Here is a 24,753-nt window from a genome sequence, read left to right as displayed (position 1 = left end):
GCAATAAGGAGAGACAATAAAAGAGTTATGGCCTTTACATCCTACACAACATTGTCAGGCCATGGCTGAAATCATCAACAGAGAGATTTATAAGATTCCAGCAAAGCCAAGAAGCAAACACAGATTCCCAATGCATAYAGCAGCATATGAAGATAGCAGATAATTCATCTCCAAAGAACTTGCAATTTAAATAGCTGAGACTGTGAAAAGAGATATGAGGTATTTCACACAGCAGGGTGCATCGCAATACAGTTTGGGCTGCTTGATATAATTTCTAATAGAAGAGGGCAAAAGTAGACTAAAAGAATGACTAAAAAGTAGACTAAAGGAATATTCCATCAAGTAGTGACTAACTCTCTAATGCCTTTCAGTAAACACTCTTGTAATACAATACTGCTACAAACCCTCTTGCAATACTTTCATAACATCATTCTACATACCCTTAAACAGGTAACTGCTGAGAAAACAGTAGGTGCTAATAATGATCATGGATTGTGGGGGCAATGAAGAAAATTTGTATTTTGTGCAGACGGATACTCCTGCTTAACTTAAAAGTATTTAAGAACACAGTAGTCAACTTCATTAAGATTTAGGCAAACAAAAAGTACTTCTGGAATTTCATAGCATGGCTCTTTGATATCCTTAAGACTAATTACTACATACACACTGGAATAAATTGGTTAGGGAAGAAAACTGATTCAGAATCCAAAAGTAAATTTAAAAATAAAACCCATCTGACTCATTCTTATCATTTCATATACACTTCACTGATTGTATTGCAGTCTTTTCCTCCACCTCTTCACATCTCATTTACTTTCTCACACTGGAAGCTCTCCTTAACAGTGACAATTAATAATTTTAACATACATTTGGTGCAAGAGTATTTTCACTTCTRAGGACTCCACATAAAATCTGCCAACACTACTGAATTAAGTAGCATGAATATTAAAAAAACTTCATTTAACCAAATGTCTCGATCTCCTAGCCACTGTCTTCTAGCAATAACTATGGGCAGATTCCTTACATAGACATTTCAAGTTTAATGGCAACTGAATTTAAGGAAAATATTCATCAATASACTGGACTGGTAACTGATTCCTCAGTACTTTGAACTATATTTGCCTGCTTGACCACAATTAAATATATCTATTCAACTAAGCCTTGCTAGTGTATAACCTAAAACATAAAATTTAGTAGCAAAGCTTTCAGAAAACAAGTACTTTTGCAGCAGCTTCCAAACTTTGCCAGTCTGAGCAGTAGTTAATAACACACCATGGACAAATCTGTCCTTCCTTCACCCTCTATACCTTTTAATTCCCTATTTAGGGAAGCAAAGTTAGGAAGTCACAGGAAATAGGGATGAACAATACTGTACCAAAGAGATCATTTACACAAAAGACATTCCCATGACATTCCATGGAGAGAAGTCCTTTTCTGAGTTTTAATTARTTGTTAAACATACAAATTAGCATCTTCATAAATTAACTTGCTTCTTCAGTTTTTCTATATTCATGTTCAAATCCAGCACTTATTTTAGGCCTTAAATGTTGTAAGTCTATCAATAAATTAAAATTTGAGATTACTCCTCCTCTTGCCTTTCAGAAATTATGTGCATATTGTTTATTAATTGTCTCAGGTTCTGAAAATTCCATCTATCCCTCAAATTCCTGAGATAATCAGGCTATAATAGTATGTCTTCCTTTCACTATAATACTTTTTTATTTTAAAAAATCCAAGCTTTTAAGTCTGAGTGTTTTTGAGGTTCCTCCAAAATAACCTTTAAGGAAAGACTGCAGTCTTCCACAGCCAAAAAGACAAGTAAAACACCCACATTCCATGAGATGAAAGTTCCAAAACCTTAGCCATATCTACCCCAAGACTATGAAGGTACTTAAATCCCTGAGATTTAAGAGCATCTAGCTAGCTTTATTTATCTCCCTCCCTCATAACCACCACCGTTGTCTCTATTCAGTATCCTTGCTCTTCCAGGTGCTCTGATTCTCAAGTAGACACACATCAAAAAGTTAAAAAGTGAAGCCAAGTTATAAAACATGAGGATGAACAGTGCTTCAGCTATTCTTTTGTTTTTGAAAAACAGATGGGATCCTGGACAATTCTTAAAAGGCTCCCATGGACAATTCACTTATTTGTAAGAGTCACAGACCTTCTCCAAATATTGTACYATAYTTTMTGTGAAGAACACCAGATAAACAACYTCTCCAGCTATTCTGRAGGATCTAAGAATGGGYCAGTTAATTCMCTGCCATACTCACCCYRAAACACTCACAAAAACACTGTCTGGAACAAATCTTGRCACTATTCATCCAGAAGCAAAACACTGTGCTGCCAGATATGACCCACATAACAAGTCTCCTTAGAGTAATTTTACTGAAGCTAACTATAAGTTTGGAGAATTTGAAAAAAGCCAACAACTGCTCTTAAAAGAACAGAGAAAAATAGCATCAGGTCCCCAATAAAATAAGTCAAACAGACTGAAGTTTTATTGCTGAAGATAATAAYATTTTCATTCTCCCCCACTGAATTGCTCAGTAGCTTCTAACATGATTCTAATAACCATGTAGGACAAACAATAGCTAAGAGTGTCTCAGCAAAAATCCTGCTTTGACCCAAAGAGAAAGATTAAAGTAAAAGTGATGTTTCTTACAGTTGTAGATGAAGAGAAAGACTGTGAGAATATAAGAACTTGAAGGCAGAACAGAGAGAAGAAAAACATGAATTATGGAAAATGAAAAGTGCAGGAATATACATGAACAGCAAGAAAAAAAGAAAAGGCCATGGCAAGAGAGATGCCAAATTTCAGAAAAAAAAAAATCTGGATTGTGGAAGGTACACAGAAAGGAAGTGACGAAAGTGCTGGAAATACCACTTGCATCATACCCGTTGTTTTTCACTCAGGTTCATACTGGGAATTGTAGCATGACCAGGACAGCATTGACACTTTGTTTCACTAACTCTCCCAAAGAAGCAGGCAGGAGTTTCAGTATCTATGCATACAGCATCTGTTTCATTCCTATATCCTGAATTACTTAAAATTCTGATAGCACAAATCCATAAAGCTCATTACAGACAGCTGAATTTCACTGCAGATGTTGAACCCATTTAGTCTTTACTGGACTTAGCATCTCAATTACTAACATGGATAATATGGGAAAGCACAAGGCAATATAAGGAAAAGACCTGAACAAAATAATCACTAAATAATTTAATAAAAATGTGAAGCAGACCAGGATGATCAAGTAGATGTCTGAAAATGAGAGCTGTGCCATCTCTACCCCTTTCAAAAACAAGCATTAGCAGGTAAAGTGATAGACATGATAACTATTTGAATRAYARATTGTTTACAAAATTCTGTGCCAAGTATCTTGCAAACCTATGCTTTAAAAATTACTGTATCYCTTGCTTATGCTCAATATATTTTTTTCTGTATTACTTCCCATTTATTTTTCTAAAGCAGCAACCAATTTGCCTTCTCTTTTCATTCTTTCAGTGCCACATTTTATCCTATTCTGCCTTCTGTCTTTTGTGCTCATTCCATCCAAATCATCTCAGCAATCCTCATGTCATTTTTCTACAATCTCCTTTCTATTTTTTCATCAGTTACACACACTCTCCCTATCTGACCTACTTCAACTTATAGAAGAAGGAATAGTCATTTTCAAGGTATATATTAATTTTCAGCCTGTCAGCGAAGAAAATTAGGGTGCTGCAACCTGTTCTCATTTTYCTGTTCATTTCTCAGTGTCCTGATAGACATTTTGCAGCCAAATGCAAGTCTTTAAAATATTAAGTTCCTGAAAGCTTGRTAAAAATCAGTCTCTACAAGGGAGATTAGTACTCCAACTAGCTTTGTAACCTCATAAAACCAGCTGCACTTAACATTGTCTTTCCCACAACTTTTTGAGCAGCAACCAGTAAGCACCAATAAATTGTCCCTGTCATTTTTTGTCTACCATTCAATTTAGAAAGGAGCTAAGCATCTTAATGTAGGTAGAGGACATGGAATGGTGGAAGGTAGGAAAYACGGGACATAAATTCATAGAAAAACCAGATTCATTCCTCATGCAGTAGTTATTTTTCATTCTTTGTTATAATGTTGTTATCTGAGGTAAAGAAATAAATTCATTTCTTGCCTACATAGCATTGCATGGGAAGGGAAAAGATAGTAAGGCCAAATCCAAAACCCATGAAACACATATCTGAGAGTTCTCTGAGGTTTTTTTTCAGGCTTCCACTCCATGGAACAATCCTATTAGGCCATTAGTATTTTTAAATCATTAACAAAGAGTTATCACTCAKTAATTTGCCCATAACTTCTTAATTTAAATTTCCATTAAAATACCAYGAAACAATAGTTGTTTTCTGTATAAATAATAACTCTGTTGCTTCTACAACAATTAATTTGATTTTTTTGATGTCTGTCACTCAAACCAGTAATTTGGGTATAATTTCTTTTTCTCCAAAAAGGGCGATTACAGCTGCAGTGCTTGGGATAAAAGTACAACATTACTTCTCAATATCAACCAAATAAGATCACATGATGACTGAGTATAGATAAATTTGCAGGTTTTATTATTCCTGGACTAATTGTACKTAACAAAAAGTCTCAAGTGTATCATGTAAACAAAGGTTAATATTCAGCAATCTTTCCTTAACAGATAGACTTAATAGACAGACTTGAGTTTTAGAAAYTAAGATTCTGTTTTCTGGCAAATGCCACTATTATAATCTTCCAGCWTGCTCCATATGTCTTCTATATCCAAGCTAAAACTAATAAAAAGATTYGATTACACTAAAATAAGAACTTCTTCCAATGCTCAAGAACATTTATAAGGTGAATCATATGCCTTTTAATGYTACTTGTACTCACTAAAGTCATTCCCCAATTATTCATTTCCACRGAGTTTAATGGACTTTGGGCAACTTAGAGCTACAGCAAGCCAATGACATTTGATGGGTTAGCACAGGACAGTGAAGCATTAGCATACACAGAAACTGTCACAGAATACAAGCATTTGCCACCGATCTCAGTGGAAGTCTCTTCARTGACAAACACCAATCAAGCCTCATCTTTGAGAAAGGTATTTCCTGACACGCACAGTGGAGCTACATTTAATTGCTACATGGAACCTTTTAACATGTTAGCCCAAGAATCACTAATTATAGCYATTTTTAAATGTACAAAAAAGGAAGTCTATCTATATACCAAGAAATACATTTTATTTTTAAATAGACTTGCCTGGTGAGCTGAAAAAATCGTCAAACCAATCTGGGAAAAACAGCCTGATACAATTTTTTTYCATTGATCACTGATCACCATAGCATTACAATGAGTCAGCCGCATGAAAAAAATATCAGCAATAAGAGTTTGTARATATTCCTCATCTATTTGGTGTATACTCCTTGAAGAAATAACTATTTGGCTTCTTCTGTTTAACAGGATACACAGGCATTTGCATTTTCACTTGGTTCAGCAGCTTAAAAGATGTTGAACCCTTYACATGCTTATCAACTAAAAGACAGCAGTCATCTTTGTACATGACAGAACAAATAATCAAAGCCTGTAATTCATTCACTGGAGAGTTCTGAATATTGCTGAATAATACCCTTTGTTCTTTCTTTTCTGCTTATTTCATACTATTTGCATATTTGAGACAGTGTTTCCTTTAAACAGTTTGAAATCTCATAGTCATAAACTATGTGTCACATGAATAATTTTTTCCTAAATCAGTAAGGCACTTTTTATGATCGATGGCAGATGGGATACAGACAAAAAAAAAACACGAAGAAGTTGTAAGAACCATACAAGACACAAATGAGACCCCCCCACATGAAGCTTTGATTTCCTAGTGCAATACCATCAAATAACACTCATTCCAAATCCAGAYTTAATGCTGCATCACTGTAATGACTGTAGAGATCTCTTCATTTACATCCTCTACATGCAGGGATCAGAGAGAGGTGTTAAACACAGACCCATGGAAATACCAAGGAGCTTTGTACATCTCGGAGCATGACAATGAAAGAACAATAACCAAGCTTGTCAATGGAGTAAAACTATAATTGACTAGAATGTCAATTCCTTTTTGGAAAGCAGTGATTAGCAGAGCTGTAGTTCTGTTACAGATCTCTAAAAATCTTGATTTGCTAGTGGAAGGGCCAGAGAGAAGACCAATTACCCATCACTGTAGGCAGCAAACAAAATGTAGTTGTTTGCTAGTTTTATCCATTTTTATACTCTGAGCAACATTTGCTTACAGAAAAACACTCACTGTGCCCCATCTCTCACAGAAGCTCAGCAACTCACTGCTCCACAACAAATTCTCTTTCTTTGGAGCTCTGTTTGCAAAAAACTTTTCAGAATCAAGCTTGTCACAGTTTCTAGATTTCTCAGATAAAATTTTCTTGAGTGGAATGTAATAATTTTAGAGAAAAACTGTTGCTTAGCTTTTGTTGCAACTTACTTTCCTTAAAGGGATATTGGTTAAGCAAAAACTAAACARTTAGCATGCTAACTCTTTGGAAAATTGGACAAAGGGTCTGTATTGCAGTGCCTTAAAGAAAATGGGGCAAAATATCTAAAAYTTTAAAAGTTATTGAAAGCCCTAAATAATAAATGTATTTACCTTAGACAAAACAGCAAAAATGAGATTAATACACAAATTTTATGAAAGGCAAAACCATGGCATAAAGAAATTGAGTAATTTAACAAAAGTCTTAAAAGACCTAATGGCACTTGACTAATGCACATCACCATTTCTTCCTTTATACTTTCACATTTCCAATGATGTTTACTTATAAAAGCATTGAACCCCTAAATTACGTAATTTTAGGTTGCACAGAGTTTATTTATTTTAAGATTAGCATTTCTGTATTACCAAGAAATACTTTATTTCTTGGGGAGTTTGTCAATGTACACAAAACACACAGTATTTTAAGACCACARATGGTGAAATCTCAAAGATTCATCACATCAGCAATTTTCCCAGTACTTTGCTGAATCATCAGCTGCTCAATCGTGTTGGTACTGATATCACCTTATTAAGTTAACAAAGAATATAGGAAAGAGAGGGGATATGAGTCTTCTACACAGTAACCTTTATTTTGACCTTTTCCCAGTACTGGGGGGGAAAAAAAGGTTTTTTATTTTAATGTGGTACAGGTCAGAAAATTAACACTGATGACTTGAGCATAACAAGTTACAATTTTACTAAATATCTGAGAACTACTTAAGTCACAGAGAAAAAAAATACATAGCTAAATTTATCTTTTCTATTAARCACATTCCAGTGTGTTACTAAATCATTTCTGGAACAAGAATGGGTATTASCTTTTCAATTACCCCAAGTAATTGCCCTAGAAAATCTCAGCATTTTGCAACATTTCAGTATTGCACACAATTGCAATTAGATAYAACAACCAAGACCTTCCAGTTTTAACTTCAAAATGGATACATTAACCCTGATGATACTTAAATATCTAGATGATCAAGGTTACTTTAAATCTAGACACACACATATCATGAGCATKAACTACTTCAAATGCATTTTGACTGTCCAGTAGAAAGGAAATTTACACATAACTAGCAGACAGACTACTCTAATTTATTTTCTTTCACAGGAAAATAAAACTATATTAACACAAACTGCTGACAGTGTTTTTAAGATCTAAAAATCACATTTTCCTCTAGCCAATCCATTATTTAAAACATCATTAAGCTCTTAGCCAAAAAAATGACAATTTCAAGAGAGTTCTCTAATGTCAGCAAAATACCATAGCTGGTAATCAGAAATTAATTGTTTCCATGGGCTTGTTAAAGTGAAACATTTGTTGCCATCATATTGCAAATAATTTAATATTACCAYATGAAAAAACTAAAAGTCACACTGCTTAATAACTTTTTTTTCTCCTCAATTCCATTTTTCTGGTAAGAAGAAGCAGATAGAAAACACACACCTTATAAATTTCATTTTAAAATTGAAATTTTTAAGAGATACCTTTTAAAACTTTGAAAATATCTTTATGTATTAACTTTTGCCTTCAACACTAAAATAATGTACCAGTTTAATGGAAAATGAGAAATAGATGCCACATGCTCTTTAAACTCAAAATAGATTCCCCTTTTGCAGCAAAGCTGTTTAAGCCCCTCTTTCTAAAGAAATCTGTAACCTTCCAAACACAGCGCTATTGTGAATTTCAAGTGCTAGGTAGCATGTCAGTAAATGCACAAGTGCCAGATGTGATCACATAGTATAGATTTATACTTAGTGGTAATGTTTGACCACATGCCAAAAGAGTGATTTTACAGTTTTGTCATGTGCAGATCAAGGAACTTACTAAAACTGGCAGTACCAGGGGGTTTTAGCTGGATGGAGAAATCAGAATGCACATTCACAGCATGACCATTATACAGTAACACAGTATTAAATTGCCACTTACTCTTTTTCTCATCTGGAAAGTTTGATTAGCATAAACAATTGCAAGTCTTAAGCTACAAGACACAAACCAAAGCACAGTTCCAACTTACAGCACACTTCACTGCTGATCCAAGTAATGTGACTACAGTTTAAACAGAATATTGCTCAGGCAAGTGAATAAATACCTCACATATGAATCAAATGGAAAAAAAGAATGAATTGCGTATTCTTAAACTTATCTGACGGTAAGCATTCATTATGCTGGCAGCTTCAGAAGGCTGAATGAACAATTCCCCTCACACCACACTACTTAAAAATATACTACAGATTATTCGTATGTTTAACATAGTTAGTTTAGATTTCTTCAGATTACAACCTTCCAGTATACTTTTCTGACTGCTTATTCTTCATATTCTCTCATCAACAAGATGAAAAATCAGTTCAAACTAATTCCCGCTATAGACTTTTTATAATTTATAGATAAAAATCTTTCCTAATTCAAACTAAATAAACTGGCAAAACAATTAYGTTACACCAACTACACTACAAGGTTGATTAATGGCAAAATCATTTGCAGAATAAGCACACAGGTAGAAAAGCARGGGAGGAAGTGTCAAGATAGTCCAGGAAACTTATTTTGTACTAATAAAAAAAAGCAGAGAACACCAATTTCCCTGAAGATTGCAGCACTATAGTGAGATTCATTATGCAATAAGCAAAATCAATCACTTCCAGAACTATTCAGGTGGGTGATTCTTAGTCAAGTCATGGGCAGAAGAATAGGACATGAATCGAGCATATGACAACATTCTAGCACTACCAATTGAATCTCCTATTTTTTCAAATCCAGTGGACCATCCTGCATTTGCTACCCCTAAGGCCCAACCTTTTCCATTCTTCTCAAAGTAACAATGATGTATGCCATAACTCAAAGTAATTCCTTTCACCTGGCTGCTCATTTTAACTAGTTTGTGCTTTAAGTACAAAGGCTAGAAATTATTACAACGTATCTCAGAAAATGGAKATCTGAAAGAAGAGAGCAACAAGAGCAGTAGCAAATGTTGCAACAGCCATTCCTCCAGCTCTTTGCATCTGGGAGAGACAAAGACAATCTCTGTAATCTGATACTTGTTTTTCTTTTTTTCTCTTTGTGCCTAGGAATAGAATCAAATTGAATAACAACAGCAAAGCTTCTCTCTTTTTCAGCTCAGAAAACAGAATATGCTCAGATGGCAGTAATGAACAGGCACAAAGATCTCCAGAGATATTGAAGGGCTGATATGAAAGGTAAATTAGATGAGCATCTTCYAAGACATGGAGCCACGTGGGTGTCACAGCATCACTAATCGCTTGCTCTATCCAGCACACAAACACCGAAAATCTAAATGCAATTTAGCTGGGAGAAAAATTTCAAGCCGAACAGACTGAATAAAATCCCTTGAAATTCTGTCCTGTGTTATCTGAAAAAGAATACTCTTCACAGCAGGCAGCTTCTTGGTTCTGTAGGGTCCGCTCTATATAACAATAGAAAGGAAATCACAGATAAGGGGGGASAATTGCTAAAGTACACTGCTGAAATGTAGTACCATAAAGAAATAGAATTAATTTTTTGGTTTGAAATTTCCTTTTATGTCAAAGTCCTCAGGAGCTTTGAAATATACAAATTTAGGATTCTCAGAAATGCACATCAAATGAAACAATTTCTGCAGTAACAGCTTTAAATATCAAAAGAGCATTTCGCAAACAAAAAGCTAAAAAAAAAAAATTAGTCTGTTTCTGGAGAGAAAAAGAAATGCAGACCTGTTTTTTCCATGTGTTAAACTATATGTATATTCATGAAATACTTAGAATACCTGCATCTCATTCTAGGACATTTTTTGTGACATTACAGAACAGCAATATTTTGGTTTTCTATATCCACAMGGAAAAGTAAAATGTCCCCCAAGCCCAGGTAAATTCTGTCCTATTTTATCATATTATTAAGTCAAATATCATAAATTTCAGCACAGTGCAAATTATATACATAGAACAAATAAGCAAATTGCAAAGTTTTCACATTAGTTCAACCTCCATATGATAAAAATAGTAGTAGAGGACTCATTAACATATACCCAAAATTTCAAACCTTTCAATATGGTAAAGGTCTTAATGTGTCTCAGAGCTGTCAAAAATTGTGTAACAAGAAGATATAATATGTATAATAAGAAAATAACTGTTTTCTATCATAACGAGTCTATAAGATAATCAGATATTCAGGATTTCATCCATTAATTCAGATCACCAGATTGCAGGGAGCAGAAACAAAAGGCTAAAAGAATTTCAAGACTTGGGAGATTTTATCACACTAGCTTGATAAAAACATTTATTCCAGAATAGACTGATTTAGAAACAATTCACTGATTSTTCTGAACACTGCTGTGTGGCAGACAAAAAATGAAAGCAATCCATAAGTACAGACTCTTGAACACAAAATGAGAGGGATGGGAAATGGTTTGTCCAGTTCCACACTAGTAGTATCATCGAAGGTAAGAGCATAATGAAAACTAAGTCTAATATCAGGTATAGCTCTAACACCTTTGAAAAATATCTCAGTGTGTATATATCTTAATGAAAAAGTAAGTCTTACTATTAAAAAAATTTCCAACAATATTTACATTTGGAAATCTCTGCAGTCTATGCTTTTATTACAAGCATTTCAGATTGCCTTCACTGAGAAGAGAAAATACTTACAAGAAGCTAAATACAATGCATTGTGTTATTAATAAGTGCAYATTGCAAGACAACAATTAGTAAAAAGCAGATTAAATCTTGGCATGAAAAATTTCAACATTATCTTTAGAATTACAAAATTATTATAGAAATACTTAAAARTACTTTCTCATGTTARGAACAAATAATAAGAATCTACAATRCATATACTAAAAAGAGTAGTTTAAAAGAGCAGCTGGCTCAACTAAGTGATAATAGCAGGATAAATACCTATGAACTTTTAAAGAAAGGCAATGCTATAGGGAAGCAATAATTATGTCTATGGAAGAATGATTCATATATGATTACCACATGGAACTTCATCCCAGCTTCCATTAGAATTCAATCAGCACCACTTGCAAGGAAAAAATAAACACACATATTGGAGCCATATAGAATAGCTTTGAACTATAGAATAGGTAACAGTACCCATTTATTTGCATAAGTACCTTTAAATCTGAAGCTTGTAATATATAATGTGAGCAAAAGGGAGAAGGTCTGATGAAGAATTGATGGTCAGTACCAGCAGCATTATACTTATTGTTAACAGAAACTACACACAAATATGTTTTTTCTATCTAYGGTTTTCTCTGATCAGACTCTTTTTCAAATATGACTTGTCAATACATAGGCAAAATATTGAGAACTATATTTATATTGGGAGGGAGAAAGGAGAAAACAGAACTATATATACACAAACACCTTGGCACTGAGGTAGGTATATAGGAAAAAAAACAAGGCTTCTATTCAAAGCTTTCTTAAAATATAGAAGAGCAAAAATATGAATAATTAGTTTCTAAAATGGTTATGTATATATTCTCATAATTTTAAAATGTCTGCCTCCAACTATGGCTCCAGTGTTCTGCTTCTGGAAGCCAAACAACAGTCCACRGCACGCTCTAGCAACCTGAAACTACAAGACCAAAAGACACAAGATTCTTATGGAAACAGTGACAAAGTTAACTGTCATCATGYAAGCAGTACAACTTTAATCACATTTTATAGGTACAAGATCCATTCAATAAGAAATCCAAGGAGCAACATGTAAAATGGCAAAAGATCAAGAACAGATAGCCAAGAAACATAAATCTGATCCCAGGATACCTGTGCTACAATTGTACAGTTCAATGCCTGGTAAGTGTAGTTAATGCATTAAAAAACCAACATCAGGCTTGCTGATCTTGATTTTCCTTTTATTCACAGTCCAAATAGATGAAGTAAACTTAAAGGAATGGAAGCTGGTAGACCCATAGGTCTGCTAGGACATGCTGCCTATTAAGCATAGGATATGAAAGATCTACTACTGAAAATTATGCACTGATGATATCTGACAAAAATGCCACTCGTGCTTTAAGGAAAATGCTCTAACGCTGGAAAAAAATGCTCCCATCAAAGAGCCTCAATGGAAAACAGGCACAGAGTTTGCCCCRATCTGTGTTACCCCCTGATTTCCTYTGTGGAACTCTGCTTTGCTTTTGCTCAGTTTTGCTCTTTCCAGTGAGCAGCAGATGTGTTTGCAGCCTGACAAGCATTTGTGCTGACCTCCATGAGAGGGTCTGCAGAACCCTTCCTGAAGAGGAGCAAAGGAACAGAAAGTGCCCAGAAATCCATACAGCCCSGCACTTGGCTGTAGCACAGTGTCCTAAAGAAGCAACTTCAGAATTACTACTCTCAGCATTTCTTCGCATAAGGTAGCAACAGTTCAGAGACAATTAAGATGACTAATTAGGTACCATTGTGCATGGCAAATACTTGCCTTCTAAATAACACAAAAGCGTAAAAATGTGCGTTTGCAAATATTCACTTGCAAAAGCAAAATGGCAGATTGATACTAACTAGTTTAATATTTAAATAACATTCTTGGCTCAATTCAGGGTGAAAAAACTACAGTAATTTGTACAGTCTCTTAAGAGTAATTAATCCTGAGCTAAATGTCCTACCTCTAGYAACACATGTGCATTTATTAATAAAAAACCACTACAACTACAGAACTTTGCCCTCAATGCGACTGGTGAAGCACTGGGAAGTGTGCCATTGGTGTTTTAACCAATAAACACCACCCAGCAGTTCATACACAGAAAAGTCCATGMAGCCTAATCTATTTAAAGCATCCAAACAAATATGTTAAGTGTAGTGAAGGAAACAAAACTTTTGTTTAAAAACTTCATTTCTGAAAGGGAAAAAAGTGCTTTTAAACAGTTTTGTGGCTTATAAAGAAACCAATTTTATAGGTATTTCATATATAACTCATGTTGCAATTTTTTGAGCAGCACACTTCATGGCATCTTAGACTTTCAGTAACACAGGTAATCAATCAAGCAGTGGAAAAGTGTTACTTGTCTGGATTAGAAACTGACACCTTTGCTGCGGCTGCACTAAATGCAGATGTCTGCATGGACCTATAACAGCCAGGAATTCAGCAGAGCATTCAAGGCAGAGGTTTCTTCACCAGCAGGGTGTGTTGAGAAACACACTAATTTCATGTATTCATGTTTAATGTGAAAATATAATGGGGAGAAATCACTCCTGATCCCAATCCACTCACACATGAATAAAGGACAAGATGCAGTCTGCTGATGCTAGAATAAGCACAGGGAAAACATTCTCTCTCTCAAAAAAAAAAAAAAATAAACTCTATGGACAGCTAGCTCATCTCTCTTYGAATTATAACTGCTGTACCATTTATACTCCAGTCCAAGTAAGTAAAACAAGAGTTTTTGACAATCTTCACTGATTTCTGACTAAGTAAACAAAAGGCCYAACAAATTTCTCACTGACCACAATGACACTGTGCTTTGAAAATGTATACATAGACAAGACACTCAGTAATCTAAGGRCAGCCTTTGCTGTTGCACTTCCTGAGGAAGCAGTAAAGACAGCACATGTACTTTAAACAATCTTCTGTCACTTTTCTGACACATAACAACAAAGATTTGCAAGTTGACTTATACAGACACATATTGGGAGTTGATGTTGGGTTTACTTTTAATCCTCTAGGGAAAAAGCACATGTTTGATTTTGCATCATGTCTCATTCAAAAGCAACATACTGGAGCTCTGTGCATGTACAGCCTGTACAATCTGCTCCATTTTTCTTGTGAAAGAGCTTAGAAAGGTTACAGATCAGCATGCATTTTAATGTATAGAAATGTATATAAAACACATACACACAGTTTCTTTGCTTTTATCCTAGTAAAGATATGTCAGATATGTTTTTAAAGCAGCCAACTACTTACATCCTTTAYGTCAGCAGTAGGTATCATCTCCCAGCCGCAAAATTAGAGTTCAATTTGCCTCACCTAACTTTACTGTAGGAAAACTAATGTTTCCCTAAATCTTTTGTTTTTTAAAAGACCAAACTTTTAAACCATGACATTTCCAGAAGCCAATTCATCTCATTAAAAAAACAGCCTGATGAAGCAGTTGTGATGCATGACCCACAGGAAATACCCTTTCTCCAAAATAGCTCTATGAGCTCCTGTAACTAGGTCAAACTTCATTTCTCCTTCTCAGACTAACAAAAGAAAAATCTAGCCCCTGTTTGCATGTTCACCCATTCCAGGAATTGTACCAAAAAAAGTTTCAATTACTGCTGRGATCCATTCAAAGTTCATGGTAGTCTGCTCCAGGGAGGTGACAATTCATCTCCKCATACAGATGACAAATGCTAACCTATTTCAAAATTGAGCGCAATCCCAATGAAAAGAAAATATCAGTAAAATTAGGCAGCAGTTTTTWTTTATGTTCACTATATTTATTCTTTATGTTTATTTATAAATAGTTTCCCCCAGAGCTATGTATTCAGAAACACCCTTATAGGAGCAATGCGAAGTCAAAACAGTCGCTTAACCTGACTAGAAGAGGCCTCTGGTGGCAGTTGTGAAGTACAACTTCTCATAGTTCTAGGAAATATGCATTTTGATGACATAATTTTCTATAAGTAAAAGCTACACTAAGCAGACTAAACAGTTAGATCTGCAGTGAAAATTTTTACATACTATTGCTCTTCTCCAAAGCACTAACAATTTCAGCCCATCTCTCTTCATGCTACACCACAGCTGTCAAACTGAAGTTGCATGTATTTCCAGCTAAGTAAGACTCAAATGACAGCCTTTACTGATCGCAAAGGACACCACTCCCAGCAGGAAAACTGAGCAATGTRTTTTTACAGCAAAACCCAAAGTCCTGGCCTCCAATACCATGCAGACTCCCATCAGCCAAGGATCATGCATCCCAGCACTGGCAGAAGAGCAATAAGGTCCCAGTGTATGACATGCATCATCATCTGCATCTCACAGGACTAAGAGACAATGAACACATTTCAACGTGAGACAAGGGAAAACAAAAAGTTGGCCTGATGTTTATGAGTGTTGACACATGTAATAGTCTGAGGCAAAGGGCAGCCTGTAACAGCCGATAATTTCCTTATTGGTTGGACTGGGGTAAAAGCAATTCCATTACCATTTAAGAGCCCACAAAGAGTACATAAGCGAACAATGGACAGCTAAGAACTTTCTCTGTATTGGTCAGCTTTTCAACTTCCCTTTTGGACCCTGACATTGGTACCTCAGGAAGGGAGTAACAAGTCCATCACCCAAAGTCATGCTGTAAGCCACTGTCAACTGCAAAAGCTGCCGCGAGCAGCAATTCCTCTTGGGATAAGGCTACAGCAAGTAGTTAGAACTGTAGTTTCCACCCCTCTGTTTACATTGGCAATCACCTTAAAAGCTGTCCAGGATGAAAATTAAACTTAAAAAGTTTCAGTGTTACATAATGCAACCAACTAATGTACAAATGCAAACCACTAATTATTTTCAGCTGAGCAAAACACACAAGATCTACAGAAGAGAMTTTAACATTTCTCCCATCAGCCAGACCAGCATGAAGCCAAACTAGCATAACAACAGTGCTAACTAAAAACATTTACTATTTGGTATTTATTATAATAAACAGCTCAACTGCCTGGCCAACAGGCACTATACTTTTTTTTGAAATTACTCTCTTAATTCTTAACAGTAATCTTATTAACAGATTTAACGCAACAGGTCCATCTGTTCTATATTTTAGAAAGAAGGAGAACCTCTCCTACAAGGAAACACTAAGAACTAGGATTGTTTGTCCTGGAAAAGAGAAGATTTCAGGGTGACCTAGTTGCAGCCTTCATGTACCTGATGGGAGCCTACAATAAAGATGGAGAGAGACTTTTTACAAGARCATGTAGTGACAGGACAAGGGGGGATAGCTTCAAACTGAGAGTCAGTTCAGATTACATATTAAGGAAAAATATATCTTCACTGTAAGGGCAGCAAGGCACTGAACAGGCTGCCCAGAGAAGTTGTGGATGCCCCATCCCTGGAGGTGTTCAAGGCCAGCTTGGATGRGACTCTGAGCAACCTGATCTAATGGAAGATGTCCCTGTCTGTGGCAGGGGAGTTGAAACTACATGATCTTCAAAGTCCTTTTAGACCCATGCCATGATATTTTTATTTATGCCACAGTTATCTTAAAAGATGTTCAGGATAGAACACGAGCTGAAAATCTTCATGAACTATCCAAATTGAAAAAACGTATTTGCAAAATATTGTACAACTAAAGCTCTGCACTTCCTATGCACAGCTACATTTTTTCCTGATGGTGTTTCAGTGCAAGTCCAACTCAACAGACATAACTGCTCTTTCAAAGAGATACTTTGTTTTCAAAGAATGACAGCTCAAATCTTCAAAGAAGGAAAAAAAAACCTACAAAAACAAAGAATCATTTTACTTGTCCAGAACAGACTGTAAAGGATTTATTATGGCCAAATTTTCACCTCATATTGATGACAGAAGCTCAACACATTTCATATTTTACAGTTAGAAAGTACATCCAAGTAACAAGAAATACACTTCAAATAAAAAAATGAAAACACTTCAACCAAGAAGATCAAATTTATATGAGGCAACTCATATTTACACATATAAGTATGCAATTTGTAACACATCCACAATCAGACAGAAGGACACTGCCAATAGCAGATGCACAACATGGATCTTTCTTCCCATAATCTATTCCATCCAGTCCCACTGGCACTCCCTCAAACAAATAAAACTAAGAAGAAATATAAGCTTTGCCACAGAGTAGCCAGCCAATGGCTTGTCTTTCCCTTTATCACACTTGGTGTGTTTATGTTACCTGAACAGAAGCAAGATCCTTACTGAGCAAACACAGAATGACAAAACACTTGCCTACGCAATTATGATGTTCCAAGTATATAGAGAGTCAGATAAGGAGGTGTGCTTGATCTGCCCTATTTAAACATCTGCACAGTCTGAGGTAGCTGTAGATACGACATCCTGTTGCCTTAAATTAGAAACTGCAGGCAGAGAAAGTATTTGATRGAATCACACACCTTTTTCCAAGCCCTTGGCTGTTCTCATCCCTGTGGTTAACAGTACACTACAGTTACAGGCCTGGCTTAAGAAAGCTGCAGCCATCTCTCAATCTTCTCAGTGATTTGTTCAGCAGCATAAAATGAGCGAGTTTACTCAGCTTGAATTAGGATCCAAGGAGCTGCTAGCCACGGTCCTACAGGACTATGGATTTGCCAGGTTACAGAAACCCTCAGCTTTAGCAGAAGCACTAAGTGCTCTGCTAACTACACACCTTGTCCAAGCTTGCATCAAGGGAGTCATTGCTGTAAACAGAGAGGTAAATCTTTGGCTATGTTTAATTGTTAATGCTGTAAATAATGCAGAAACAAAACCACCTGCRGAACCTTTCAGAGCATTACAATCCAAGAGCTCATTCATCATCTTTTGCACTGCTGGATGGCAGTCAGGAGGCAGCTCTTCTCTCAGTTCTCAAGAAGCTTGACAAAAAATTGTTTCATGGAAGATACATCACACTAATTTTCATGACTAACAATAATAACATTAAATTTGCAGGATCTAAGTTTATTCATGTATTTATAATGTTAAAAGTACCTCATTAAACACACAAGTGAAAAATGAAGGAAAAAATATTACAAGCACTTAAAATAATGCAAAAAACTGCTACATCAGAACAAGGGGAAAAAAGATAATTGGGATAGGGGAAACCAAGCTTTACAACCAATGAAGTTTTGCTTTAATGGCCTCCAATTTGTTTGGTGAAATTTGATGTGGGTTTTTTTGTTTGGTTCATTTTTAAATTTTCACAAACGACACTTTTTAAAGTGTGTCTTTGGATTCTTACCTATGTTTACCAAGATTTTGGAAAATACTCCCCTTTCCATTTCTTTTAAGGTCTTTCCTCCCAAAAGCTGCTAACTGCTGAAGAGAAAGCAGCATGGGAGAGGAACAGGGAGCAGGGAAGGGAAGAGAGAAGCAGACCWAGGTACATGTAAGTAGATGATTATTCAGTATATGGGAATTCAAATCCAGTTTCAGCTGCTCAGTGTTTTGAAATATAAGCTTTGCAACATCAAATATTCCCACAAAGAAGAAAAGGACTTTTCAGTATCCATGAGTTTCAAACTAGGTGGTCTGATAAGAGTAAATGCTGCCTTTTCTCCTAAAACCAAGAATTCACAGACCTTAAATAAAAATACTTCTTTCTATAAAAACAGATTAATAACACTAAGGCACATTACTGAAAACATAAAACTAGACAACGATTTTAATGTAAAACAGAAAGGTCTTCACCTGAAGAAGACCTGAAGACAGCAAAAACATCAGAAAGACAGAGTCAGAAATCACGGAAAAGCAATTTTCAGGCATTTCTGACATTATTTGGAATCTTGAAACGTAATTCTCTTTTAGCTAAAGCAATTGTTTGGTCCATGTAATGTGCATGTACTCTACATTTATGATACTAAACAAAAAATATAGAACAATATATAAAAACAAAGCAAAAAACTTAGGTCTTGAAAAAAACTTAGGTTGTTTTTAAACTAATATGCATCATTTCCTTACCTTGCAAACAGTCTCTGTATCCCATGGTAAGATGGTCCTCAAATCAATAACTTCACAGGACACACCAAGCTTTTCTTGAGCCATTGCTGCCACTTCTTTAATCACATGTACCTGAAAAAGCAATGCATCACCAAAKAATCTAAATCATGCATATTGTTCTAAATTACACACATGGAATACAAGTAGTGATTTGACAGATCACCTGCATGTTATGCAGAGACCCTTCTATTCAGTAATAACCATTTAGTATTCAGTTCATTCTTCTTTTTTACTCCTAATTATTTCCAGTGTTTCAGCACCACTGCAAAAACTACATTCACTGAAGAACCACTAAGAACAAAATTGGCTTTCTAGAAAACTGTCTTTCAGTATCAGCCCCTCACTACTTTTTATTTGTAACCAGTTTGAATAAGTTTTAGAATTTTTTTGTTAGGACTGTAACTAAGCTAACACCCAAATACATCAGAGTAGTGTATTTTATATAGCAGTCCTATGCAATCCTGCAAGAAGCTTTATGTACTACCAGAAATACTACACTGCACTACATCTGATCTTAGCCAAAAAGACAAGAAATGGTTCCAGTAGTCCTAGTAACTACMCTTGCTGCAACTTACTGCAAGTGARGCATAACCAAGTGATCATCTCCAACACATTATCTTATGAACAGCTAGGAGAGAAAGTAAGCATCACATAGAAAGTTACTTGCAAATATCCAGTCCTGATTCCCACAATCAAAACATATAGCAGTAGCACAACATTATAAACAACACAAGTAGCACAACAGTATATTTACTGGTCTTCCAACACAGTTTAAAACCAACATTACAAATKATGCACTACCTGGTTACTACAGTTAACATTTTACTAAAACAAAAAAGTATTCCCCCYTATAGCAAGGGGCTATTACTGAACTGGAATACASATTATTCCCTATCCACCAGTCAAGRAATCTATTTACTWGTATATGCAACTGCATCACAGTAGATATAAAACAATCCACATCTATTGCCATCCTTTCCATRAGGTATACTATGGYAAGAACAGAAAAGAAAGCAATACTKWATACATTTAAAACYGTATCTTGASATTATGTTATAAAAYAGTTTTAAGCAAAATGTATKTYAAGCATTGGCTTCCCTAAAACAACCATGTGCAAGTAAATGCCCCAACATGGAAAATAAAAACTGTTACGGCAACTCAAATTATCCTCCACAAATATCTCAGCAAGAAGCATTTGCTCATGAGATATGAGGCTAAAAAAATTTCTCAGTCTGATGTTGCCAATAAACTCTGGTGCCCACTATCACAGTACTAGAACATTTCACAATAAAGGTTTGGACTGTGGCAGATGACCTCCATCAAGCAACTTCTAGGCACAGGTAAGGCTTGAAGCCAAGGACCATCCCCAATAATCAATTTGGATGAGGTTATCTTTCATCTTCATCTTGAAGGCAACAGAATTTAGCAACATGGACATGCTCAGGCAATGTCACTTGCCTGAAGGTGAGAGGGCATTAATAAATTCTACACAGGCATAAATTCTACACTGAAAAAAGATGATTAAGGATTTAAACACACAACTACATCATGCATATACGAACAGCTAAATGTGAAAGGACTGTTTTAAAAGGGATATCAATAGAATTGGTATTGATTGCAATAACAGAAAGAAAATATAGCTTGCACTGTTTTTGTTTAAACTTCTAATACACTTGTGGTTAWAAGAACGTTTGAGAATTTTCATCATGGCACACAGGATGGATGTTTTTACTGCTACTCTGATGTACAAGTGTTTATCAAACTCACAGGGGACTAGTTAATGACAAGAAACAGATTAGTTAATGACAATAAAAGACTTTTGCTGTCCTTCATGAGCATCACCCAGTACAATGGGCATCAGGGAACCCCACTAGAGCAGCAGCTGCCAAGCAACTACCTCATGTCCAAAACCATACAGGAAGTTACCAGTGAATATGTGCAACCCCTCTGAATATTGACAGTAAGTTCTGCATTGGCAGCACAATCAGCAATCAAACTCCAAGTTTCTGTAYATCACCAGAAGATGCCTTCAGCACAAACTCACTGAATGTATTTTATCTGCAGAACCCTGTCACCTCCAGTGACAATCCAACACGCTGGATTTATGGTATGCATGTGAAACATCTGTCCCCATGCTGTACGACACAGCCACACCCATGCCTTGGTCAGGTCCTAAATATGGATTACGGCTGCACATCTGTTCTATTATTTGTCACACCAAAAGAAAWGTCTGTCTTAACTTTTTCCAAGCACCAGAACACATAGTTTTTTTGAAGGATGTCACTCCAAGTTCTCTCTGCACTACTGTCTACTGAGTAAATTCAGGATATTATTAAATCTCCATAGACAGCTTTTAAGCCATTACTTTCTCAAGCCAATTACTTTATCAGTTGCTGCTGGAGAAAACCCAAGAACAAGTAAAGCCTTGCGTTTTAAGAAGTCCATAATTTAATAGCAGTGCAAAGTATCAGAAACTAGTAGGAAAAACCACAGATATAAAGGAGATAAGGTTTTCTGAAGACAAGGAAACTATTACAGACAAGCACTGAAGATTAGAAATTTCAAACAAAACAAAACAAACCCAACATCAATAATGACAAAAAGGCACAAACCCGGAGAACAATTAAATACCCTTTCTCACAAAAGTTGTAACACTCTTTCCTTACAAGCTTCTCAGATGCAACTAAGCCAAGAAAATAGTAACTTCTGGTAAGTCCAAACAAAACTCAAATTTCTTTTCTATAATTCTGGACAATGAAGATGTATTTTCTTAACAGCTTTTTCAATATCTGCAGATCTTAATTTGGCGGGCAGGGTAARGGGAGGTGCCAACGATGTTCCTGAACAGCTTTGAAATGTAACTGTTAGAATAAGCAAACTGTATCAACCCCTACTTGTATTAAATGTTCAACTGTATTTTTAACATTCTGTAAAAGGGGAGCCCCAGATTACACTTCTTTAAATCMTGCAGTGAAGATCTATACTTTTCTTTCAGCATATTATTTTGAACTTTTCTTTCCAATTGCCTTCCTCAGTTACATCTCACTATTCCAGTCTATCATTTTCATAATTACAGAAAAATCAATAACCTCGTGTACAGGTACCTCTTCAACATTTCTAGAGTCATCTTCAATCAAAAATGAGTAAAAACTTAYACAATAAAAAGCAGAATAGAAATATAAACACTGACAAACATTTATTCAAGCATAYAGTGATGGTAGATGCACACATTTTAATTTCTGGCACTTGAGCTTGAATGCAAACATCACCTATCCCCTAGGCTAGGCTTTGCTGGGTGACACATAGCTTGTTAGAGARTTACTGACCTGAGTGCCCCAAGCAACCATTGTCACATCACTGCCCGTCTGCAGCACCTCAGCTTGAGACAGTGGAATGTTGTAGGGCTCTACAGGAACTTGTTCCACTGAATAAAGAGAAAAGAGGGGAAAATAAGCATTAGATTCCTTTATTAGTCAATATTATCCCACAAAAACATAGAGTGAAATCTTCCTTCAATGTTAAAGCAATCTAAAACAATAGACCAAAATCACACAGAGTATGTTACTGGCACCCGGCAACAGGATGAAGAGCAATGACCATAAACCAAAACACAAGAAGTTTCACCTCAACATGAGGAAGAACTTCTGTATGCTGAGGGTGGCAGAGGCCTGGAACAGGCTGCCCAGGGYGGTTGTGGAATCTCCCTCTCTGGAGATACTCAAAACCCACCTGAACACACTCTAGRTAACCATGCCTTGGCAGGGGTATTGGACTGGATGATCAMTMGAGGTCTCTTCCAACCCTAACAATTRYGYGATTCTATTAGCATWACACCAAAAWAACTAAGTATTAGSATTMATTTCAAAGGTTTAGCTGTRATTCAAATTATTTYTATTTACATTATTAAAAATATGTTCAGTGTAGAATTTCATCTAAGTTTTATACCACAACAAGATGATGCATATATACACACACAAAAGATAGTACTAAGTTCTGGTGTACATCAAGTCAAAATGCCAGCATCATATTTGGAGATAGACACTGCTTTTATCAATTGCACACGTGATAAAATCTCAAGAAACCACTAACTGGTTAGAATTATTGATTATTCTAATAATCRTCAAGGGAGTCTTGAAATTATACTTTAATACTCAGACATGAAGGAATAGCCCCGCCAGCATCCTCCTGATATCTGCCAAATATGATGCTCTACAGCTTTATGTTTTAAATTGAAGTTAAAAGTTTTCAGAATCTACACAGAAAGTGTCAGCAAGAACTTCTAATTACAGCTGTTTTAAATAAGTCTAAATATTTTTTCTTTTAAAAAAATCTTGTCTATTCATCAAAAATATACCACAAATCAAGAGAGTAGACAAGAATCAGCCATCTTCTCTTCTCTGAAACATTTAAGGTAGCTCCACTCAAGACTCATTTACTAGTATTCAGATGGAAAAGTAATAGGTCAGTTGTGGCTGATTTTGAATCAKTGCTCTAATAYATTGACTGGTTTAATGACTAAAACWATGATAGAARACATGCAYATATAATGTTTTAAAATAAATACTCTTTTGATCTAAAGATGAATTTGTTTCTGCACCAGCAAGTCAAATAATACTTCGTAAAACATATTCTAGTGATAAGCAGAAAAAAATAAACCTTACTCCTTCTAAATACACAGAAACGATTTATAACGAAAACACCCTGCCTTTTTTTGTTAACACATTTCTTAGCTCATAAAATAATTATTGAGTTCAAAAAACAATTTTGTTCAGCAGGAAGTTACGATAAAGAATCTCCCTGAGTGACATCAGCAGAAAGTGGTTTGTATTTTTCCTTCATTGTTATGGTAGATCTAACACACGTAGAATGACCTAAGTTTTTTCCTGGCTTACAAGTTTCAAACATAACTTCAATAAATGAAGTAGCAAATAATATTTAATTATAGCATACTAATTTTTTTTTTCTTGTGGATAATATGTATTATGTCACATATGTCACAGAATCAAAGAATGGCTGAGGTTGGAAGTGACCTCTGGAGATCACCTAGYCCAAGCTCCCTGCTCAGAGCTGGTCATTCAGGGCCATGTTCAGTCAAGTTTTGAGCATTTTCACAATCAGAGACTCCACATCTCTTGGCAAACTGTGCCTATGTTTGATCAACCTCACAGTAAACAATGTTTTTGCCTATACTAAGGTTAGAGATATTTTACTTCACCTGAACAGGYACAGAAGAGACATAGATATTAACCAAATCATTCTTTCTAAAATCATAACAACAAATTCTTTCTCAGCACAGTTTAACAACACAAATCCATTTAATCAAGGAAAAGAAAATTTAAAAATGTATTTTAAACACAAGGTGCTTCTAAACATAGTATGAAGTCAGATCTCTTTGCAAACAATTTTCCACRTAGTAAAATATCGATGTCTTTCTGTAATAATTTCTTTGGATAACAAGTGGATAGAAGAATATAGGGCTAGGAATGAAAGAGAAGAAAGGCACATCCAGCCCTTGCTCACTGCACATTAGTGGCAGATCAGGTTTCTATGGATTTTGCACATTGTACAACCCTARGGCAAAAGAAACAGATCCTGAAAGAC

At 35.6% G+C, this 24,753-nt stretch overlaps 1 protein-coding gene across 1 annotated transcript in view; it reads right to left on the bottom strand.

Annotated features, from left to right (window-relative positions):
• The window catches only part of BCKDHB (branched chain keto acid dehydrogenase E1 subunit beta), a 111,662-nt gene that overhangs the window by 55,247 nt on the left and 31,662 nt on the right, over positions 1-24,753 (bottom strand). Inside the window, exons 7-8 of the mRNA XM_057369456.1 lie at positions 22,479-22,576; positions 19,114-19,224 (exon numbers count right to left, since the gene is read on the bottom strand). Of these exons, the coding sequence (XP_057225439.1) occupies positions 19,114-19,224; positions 22,479-22,576 (209 nt within the window). The remainder of the gene's footprint in view (positions 1-19,113; positions 19,225-22,478; positions 22,577-24,753) is intronic.

Source organism: Malurus melanocephalus, unplaced genomic scaffold (genome assembly GCF_030028575.1).
Source record: "Malurus melanocephalus ecotype Western Australia unplaced genomic scaffold, MMel_1.1 scaffold_4, whole genome shotgun sequence".
Classification (NCBI taxonomy): Eukaryota; Metazoa; Chordata; class Aves; order Passeriformes; family Maluridae; genus Malurus; species Malurus melanocephalus.
This window is presented reverse-complemented; position numbering and strand designations above follow the sequence as displayed.